The 7,423-nt window shown below is 30.6% G+C and overlaps 1 protein-coding gene across 1 annotated transcript; it reads right to left on the reverse strand.

Annotated features, from left to right (window-relative positions):
- Window positions 1–3,047: 3,047 nt before the first annotated feature.
- On the reverse strand, window positions 3,048–7,423 carry LOC121224930 (proline-rich extensin-like protein EPR1). Its single transcript, XM_041108577.1, has 3 exons — window positions 7,234–7,423; window positions 6,322–6,722; window positions 3,048–3,065 (listed from the first exon to the last, which is right to left on the reverse strand). The coding sequence occupies exons 1-3, from the start codon at window positions 7,421–7,423 to the stop codon at window positions 3,048–3,050; spliced, it is 609 nt and encodes a 202-aa protein (XP_040964511.1).

Raw genomic sequence — 7,423 nt, forward strand, 5'->3', positions numbered from 1 at the left:
GCCTAGGTACTTAAAGTCGATATGTTAACTTCGACTTCCACTTCTTCCGTTCTTAGCCATAAAGACAGCAGTTGAATTGTCACAATATATGAAATAATCAAAACCATAATGACTCAGCCCAAAGATCTCGAGCTTCAAACCCAAATTAAATTAAATCAAAACCATAATTTATTATGTACAATTGCACAAAATTAACATAATTTAAGTGTGTCATACTGCACATTAAATTAAAGTTTACGTTTGACATTATAGATAATATTCACGTGTAAAATTTTGAGATGATCTATTCCCTTAATTAAAGTAATATGTCAAATAGAATACTTGAACAATCCTCCATGTCGGCAAAGTTTATGTACAGTAGTAGAAGCGAACTAAATAATTAGAATAAATCTAAAGTATGGCTTACATATAATTTATTCACAATGTGACTTAAACTTTGTCCTTCAAGATTTTACGGTCTCAATTTATGTCTTAAAATTTTAAGATCATTTTAGGTTTGTTAAAAAATTAAAAGTTTAGAAAGTTAGAATTGTTGCTTGAGGCGTGAATATCTTTATTCTTTAGGATATTTGCGGATTTACCATCTCTCAGGATTTCGTTTGTATCATGCACAATGAAAAAATTGAAAAAAAAAATTTCACATTTGAATGGAATTGAGCTGTTAGGCTCAAGCCTCATGTGCGCATATATATTCTCTTATTTTGAGTCTTACAAGTTTATAGTAAACCAAATCTATATAAACATCATTTCATTAGGTCAATCTAAAATATGTTTAATATGTGTAATTCTTTAAAATAGATGAAAACTTCAAATATGGTTTAGGTCATTTTAGATTTGTCTTATTTTAGGTTCAAATCATTCGAATTTGAGGCTAAGTTTTTCATGTCTAATCATTATTGATCCGAATCATTTTAGATTTTGATCATTTTAAGTTCCAATTATTTTGTGATCAAATCATTTCAAGTTTAGATAAATTTGGGTCGATTCGAATTTGACTTAATTACGTAGTTAACTTTTTTTATAATAAATTGACCTGAATGAAAGTTAGATTGGAATTTATTTAGTGTGCCTTTGTGTTTAATTCGAAATTTAAACATCTCCCTTCGAAATAAACATGTTAAGACAATTTTATTTTAAAGACAATAATACAACATAGTTGATTTGGGAGATAAACATGTTAATTTTTTAATCCCAACCAAAATTGTACATAATTCTTTTATGTCATATTAAATACATGTAGCGTCTTATAAAAATTGTCAATAAATTATGCCTAGCGACAATGTTAGTCAACTCTAATTTCATTGTTAATACCTATTTCTATTTTTCTTCTACTGTCTTCAACTTTAAATATAAAGGGATTGAAATTTTAAGAATTGAGATTTCTTTTCTCTGTATTAGTGGACGTCTGATTTTTTGTTTGATTGTTTTTTTTACTGGAATTGACACATATCTTTTCAGATTTATCAATATTTTTAAAATTTATTTAAGATATGTATATAAATATATTACAAATATAAGATAAATGAAACTAAATACATTTCAAATATAAAATATTCATTAATAAATTGAACAAATAAAAATTTATCATTCAAATAAATCTAAAATTATTAATAACAATCCATCATTTAATATGAAATTTTATGGATTTAGCTCATTTACTTAATAAAAGAAGCTAAAAGGTGAACGAATATATTTTTTCTTTGATAATCAGGTGAACGGTTTTTTCTTAATTATATTTTGAATGTGAAAGTATATTCCATTTTTTAAAAAACTTTACATTCCGATGTAACATTTTTAATTAGTCACGTTTCAATTAAGTTTTTAGCATAATAGTAAATAATTAAAAGTTTAATATTTTTAATATTATTCATGCATAGGACGGTGCATTATGTTCTGGCAAGTGTGACAGGAATTGATCGGAATGAGTTGGTGCAATTGGTACGGACCGAAATTTTAACCAGTGTAGAAAAAGCGTGTTGGGTGTTTCGCAATGTTATTGAAACCAAACTAAACAGACCAAGAACCGATGAACCCGAGGACTAAAGCAAACTGCAGTTAAACTACAAATCATCAGCCGGTTAAGCCGTATTTTAATATTTTCTAAACTGGAAAAACGAAAATTTCACTTCAAATCGCTTGAGCTTTTGTCACACTTCTTTTCTGCACTCAATGAAATAAAACACAACATAAAAATATAAGCACCATTTCTTTTATTACTTTTTCTACTAAAATAAGTTTTTTTTTCTCGTAAAAAACCTAAGATGGGGAGAGGGTTTTAAAATTCAAAGCCTTCAAAAATAGATGAGTTTGAGGTTGTTAATATTATTTTATATTGTTGAATAGTAAATTAATTTTATCGGTGGTTGAACCAATTAGATCGAGAATTAATGATTTGATTGATTTGAGTTTGGGCTGCTCATTATCTTGACTGCATTTATCATTTAATTCTTTTTTTAATTAGCCAAACTCATGTTCACAATGGTATAACAGTAATTAATGACTTGATGGACAGAACATCAATATATAAATACACAAACAAATATAATGGGAATTGGAGAACTCCCATTTATACAAACAAATATAAGTGGGCAAATTCAATACTCATAATAAATAGACAAAGATGACTAAAAACATTATTAAACCAGATCCAGTATGCAGCATACAAGAAAAGGGGGTATTTCAAGGAATAGAACGAGAAGGTGGTGGAGAAAAGGAAGGAATAGAGGGAACTGCAGTTGGGATTGAGGGAATGCTTGGCAGAGGCGGCAGTCCTCTTGGCAATGTGGTAGGAAGTGGAGGAAGCGCCCCAGGGTTTGGGAGATTAGGGAAAGATGGCAATGGCGGAAAAGAGAAAGGAATAGGGGGAATTGCAGTTGGGATTGTGGGGACTGAGGGAATGCTTGGCAGAGGGGGCAGTCCTGTTGGGAATGTGGTAGGAAGTGGAGGAAGCGCCCCAGGCCATGAGAATGATGGTCGGGATGGCGTTGGGAGATTAGGGAAAGATGGTAAACTTTGCGTTCGAGGCTGCTGCAGAAGGTGACGAGCTGCTACCCCAACATCAATGCCTGCAAATGACAAAGCAATCAAGAATGCTAAAGCAAAGCAATTGAAAGAGGCCATTTTTGTTCAAAGATTTCGAAACAAATGAAGCAGATGAAACGAAGTTCTTTATCTGAATAGTTGTGAGTGAGGAAAACAAAGCATGGTATTGAGGTTTATATAGGCATTGGAGTAGTGAATAGAAATCCCCTGCCCTTAAACAATGCCCCCTGCATGCCCCCAAACCAAATTAGCGCCACATGTTTTTTATTTTTTCCATTTTAATTGTAGTTCATTTTTTAAATAAAAAATTTATAATGATTTGAATTAATTTTTAACTTATTATCAACGTTTTTATTTTTGTTTTATTTTTATTTTACATTAATTTTACCTATTATTTAATTAACAAATTTATAATGACTTAGAGTTTATCTAATAGGGGTTTTTTTTTTATGATCGGTCTTATGATAAAATTTTATAAGGTGGGAACAAGTCCCACAGTGACAACATTATCCTTCAATTTTTGGTGGTGGCATGCCTTTAGTCAAAGGATCAGCTAACATCTGCTCAATGCTAATGTGCTCAATGACCAATTTCTTTTCTTTAACATGTTCCCTCATGCCTAGGTACTTAAAGTCGATATGTTTACTTCGACTTCCACTTCTTCCGTTCTTAGCCATAAAGACAGCAGTTGAATTGTCACAATATATGAAATAATCAAAACCCATAATGACTCAGCCCAAAGATCTCGAGCTTCAAACCCAATTTAAATTAAATCAAAACCATAATTTATTATGTACAATTGCACAAAATTAACATAATTTAAGTGTGTCATACTGCACATTAAATTAAAGTTTACGTTTGACATTATAGATAATATTCACGTGTAAAATTTTGAGATGATCTATTCCCTTAATTAAAGTAATATGTCAAATAGAATACTTGAACAATCCTCCATGTCGGCAAAGTTTATGTACAGTAGTAGAAGCGAACTAAATAATTAGAATAAATCTAAAGTATGGCTTACATATAATTTATTCACAATGTGACTTAAACTTTGTCCTTCAAGATTTTACGGTCTCAATTTATGTCTTAAAATTTTAAGATCATTTTAGGTTTGTTAAAAAATTAAAAGTTTAGAAAGTTAGAATTGTTGCTTGAGGCGTGAATATCTTTATTCTTTAGGATATTTGCGGATTTACCATCTCTCAGGATTTCGTTTGTATCATGCACAATGAAAAAATTGAAAAAAAAAATTCACATTTGAATGGAATTGAGCTGTTAGGCTCAAGCCTCATGTGCGCATATATATTCTCTTATTTTGAGTCTTACAAGTTTATAGTAAACCAAATCTATATAAACATATTTCATTAGGTCAATCTAAAATATGTTTAATATGTGTAATTCTTTAAAATAGATGAAAACTTCAAATATGGTTTAGGTCATTTTTAGATTTGTCTTATTTTAGGTTCAAATCATTCGAATTTGAGGCTAAGTTTTTCATGTCTAATCATTATTGATCCGAATCATTTTAGATTTTGATCATTTTAAGTTCCAATTATTTTGTGATCAAATCATTTCAAGTTTAGATAAATTTGGGTCGATTCGAATTTGACTTAATTACGTTGTTAACTTTTTTTATAATAAATTGAGCTGAATGAAAGCTAGATTGGAATTTATTTAGTGTGCCTTTGTGTTTAATTCGAAATTTAAACATCTCCCTTCGAAATAAACATGTTAAGACAATTTTATTTTAAAGACAATAATACAACATAGTTGATTTGGGAGATAAACATGTTAATTTTTTAATCCCAACCAAAATTGTACATAATTCTTTTATGTCATATTAAATACATGTAGCGTCTTATAAAAAATCTCAATAAATTATGCCTAGCGACAATGTTAGTCAACTCTAATTTCATTGTTAATACCTATTTCTATTTTTCTTCTAGTGTCTTCAACTTTAAATATAAAGGGATTGAAATTTTAAGAATTGAGATTTCTTTTCTCTGTATTAGTGGACGTCTGATTTTTTGTTTGATTGTTTTTTTTACTGGAATTGACACATATCTTTTCAGTTTTATCAATATTTCTAAAATTTATTTAAGATATGTATATAAATATATTACAAATATAAGATAAATGAAACTAAATACATTTCAAATATAAAATATTCATTAATAAATTGAACAAATAAAAATTTATCATTCAAATAAATCTAAAATTATTAATAACAATCCATCATTTAATATGAAATTTTATGGATTTAGCTCATTTACTTAATAAAAGAAGCTAAAAGGTGAACGAATATATTTTTTCTTTGATAATCAGGTGAACGGTTTTTTCTTAATTATATTTTGAATGTGAAAGTATATTCCATTTTTTAAAAAACTTTACATTCCGATGTAACATTTTTAATTAGTCACGTTTCAATTAAGTTTTTAGCATAATAGTAAATAATTAAAAGTTTAATATTTTTAATATTATTCATGCACAGGACGGTGCATTATGTTCTGGCAAGTGTGACAGGAATTGATCGGAATGAGTTGGTGCAATTGGTACGGACCGAAATTTTAACCAGTGTAGAAAAAGCGTGTTGGGTGTTTCGCAATGTTATTGAAACCAAACTAAACAGACCAAGAACCGATGAACCCGAGGACTAGAGCAAACTGCAGTTAAACTACAAATCATCAGCCGGTTAAGCCGTATTTTAATATTTTCTAAACTGGAAAAACGAAAATTTCACTTCAAATCGCTTGAGCTTTTGTCACACTTCTTTTCTGCACTCAATGAAATAAAACACAACATAAAAATATAAGCACCATTTCTTTTATTACTTTTTCTACTAAAATAAGTTTTTTTTTCTCGTAAAAAACCTAAGATGGGGAGAGGGTTTAAAATTCAAAGCCTTCAAAAATAGATGAGTTTGAGGTTGTTAATATTATTTTATATTGTTGAATAGTAAATTAATTTTATCGGTGGTTGAACCAATTAGATCGAGAATTAATGATTTGATTGATTTGAGTTTGGGCTGCTCATTATCTTGACTGCATTTATCATTTAATTCTTTTTTTAATTAGCCAAACTCATGTTCACAATGGTATAACAGTAATTAATGACTTGATGGACAGAACATCAATATATAAATACACAAACAAATATAATGGGAATTGGAGAACTCCCATTTATACAAACAAATATAAGTGGGCAAATTCAATACTCATAATAAATAGACAAAGATGACTAAAAACATTATTAAACCAGATCCAGTATGCAGCATACAAGAAAAGGGGGTATTTCAAGGAATAGAACGAGAAGGTGGTGGAGAAAAGGAAGGAATAGAGGGAACTGCAGTTGGGATGAGGGAATGCTTGGCAGAGGCGGCAGTCCTCTTGGCAATGTGGTAGGAAGTGGAGGAAGCGCCCCAGGGTTTGGGAGATTAGGGAAAGATGGCAATGGCGGAAAAGAGAAAGGAATAGGGGGAACTGCAGTTGGGATTGTGGGGACTGAGGGAATGCTTGGCAGAGGGGGCAGTCCTGTTGGGAATGTGGTAGGAAGTGGAGGAAGCGCCCCAGGCCATGAGAATGATGGTCGGGATGGCGTTGGGAGATTAGGGAAAGATGGTAAACTTTGCGTTCGAGGCTGCTGCAGAAGGTGACGAGCTGCTACCCCAACATCAATGCCTGCAAATGACAAAGCAATCAAGAATGCTAAAGCAAAGCAATTGAAAGAGGCCATTTTTGTTCAAAGATTTCGAAACAAATGAAGCAGATGAAACGAAGTTCTTTATCTGAATAGTTGTGAGTGAGGAAAACAAAGCATGGTATTGAGGTTTATATAGGCATTGGAGTAGTGAATAGAAATCCCCTGCCCTTAAACAATGCCCCCTGCATGCCCCCAAACCAAATTAGCGCCACATGTTTTTTATTTTTTCCATTTTAATTGTAGTTCATTTTTTAAATAAAAAATTTATAATGATTTGAATTAATTTTTAACTTATTATCAACGTTTTTATTTTTGTTTTATTTTTATTTTACATTAATTTTACCTATTATTTAATTAACAAATTTATAATGACTTAGAGTTTATCTAATAGAGGTTTTTTTTTTATATCGGTCTTATGATAAAATTTTATAAGGTGGGAACAAGTCCCACAGTGACAACATTATCCTTCAATTTTTGGTGGTGGCATGCCTTTAGTCAAAGGATCAGCTAACATCTGCTCAATGCTAATGTGCTCAATGACCAATTTCTTTTCTTTAACATGTTCCCTCATGCCTAGGTACTTAGAGTCGATATGTTTACTTCGACTTCCACTTCTTCCGTTCTTAGCCATAAAGACAGCAGTTGAATTGTCACAATATATGAAATAATCAAAACCCAT

This window comes from Gossypium hirsutum, chromosome D13 (assembly GCF_007990345.1).
Source record: "Gossypium hirsutum isolate 1008001.06 chromosome D13, Gossypium_hirsutum_v2.1, whole genome shotgun sequence".
NCBI lineage: Eukaryota > Viridiplantae > Streptophyta > Magnoliopsida > Malvales > Malvaceae > Gossypium > Gossypium hirsutum.

Coding starts and splice junctions, on each gene's coding strand:
- LOC121224930 (XM_041108577.1), bottom strand. CDS start 7,423: ATGGGTTTTGATTATTTCATATATTGTGACAATTCAACTGCTGTCTTT. Junction 6,723..7,233: donor AGCTGATCCTTTGACTAAAG/GCATGCCACCAC, acceptor TGTCATTTGCAG/GCATTGATGTTGGGGTAGCA.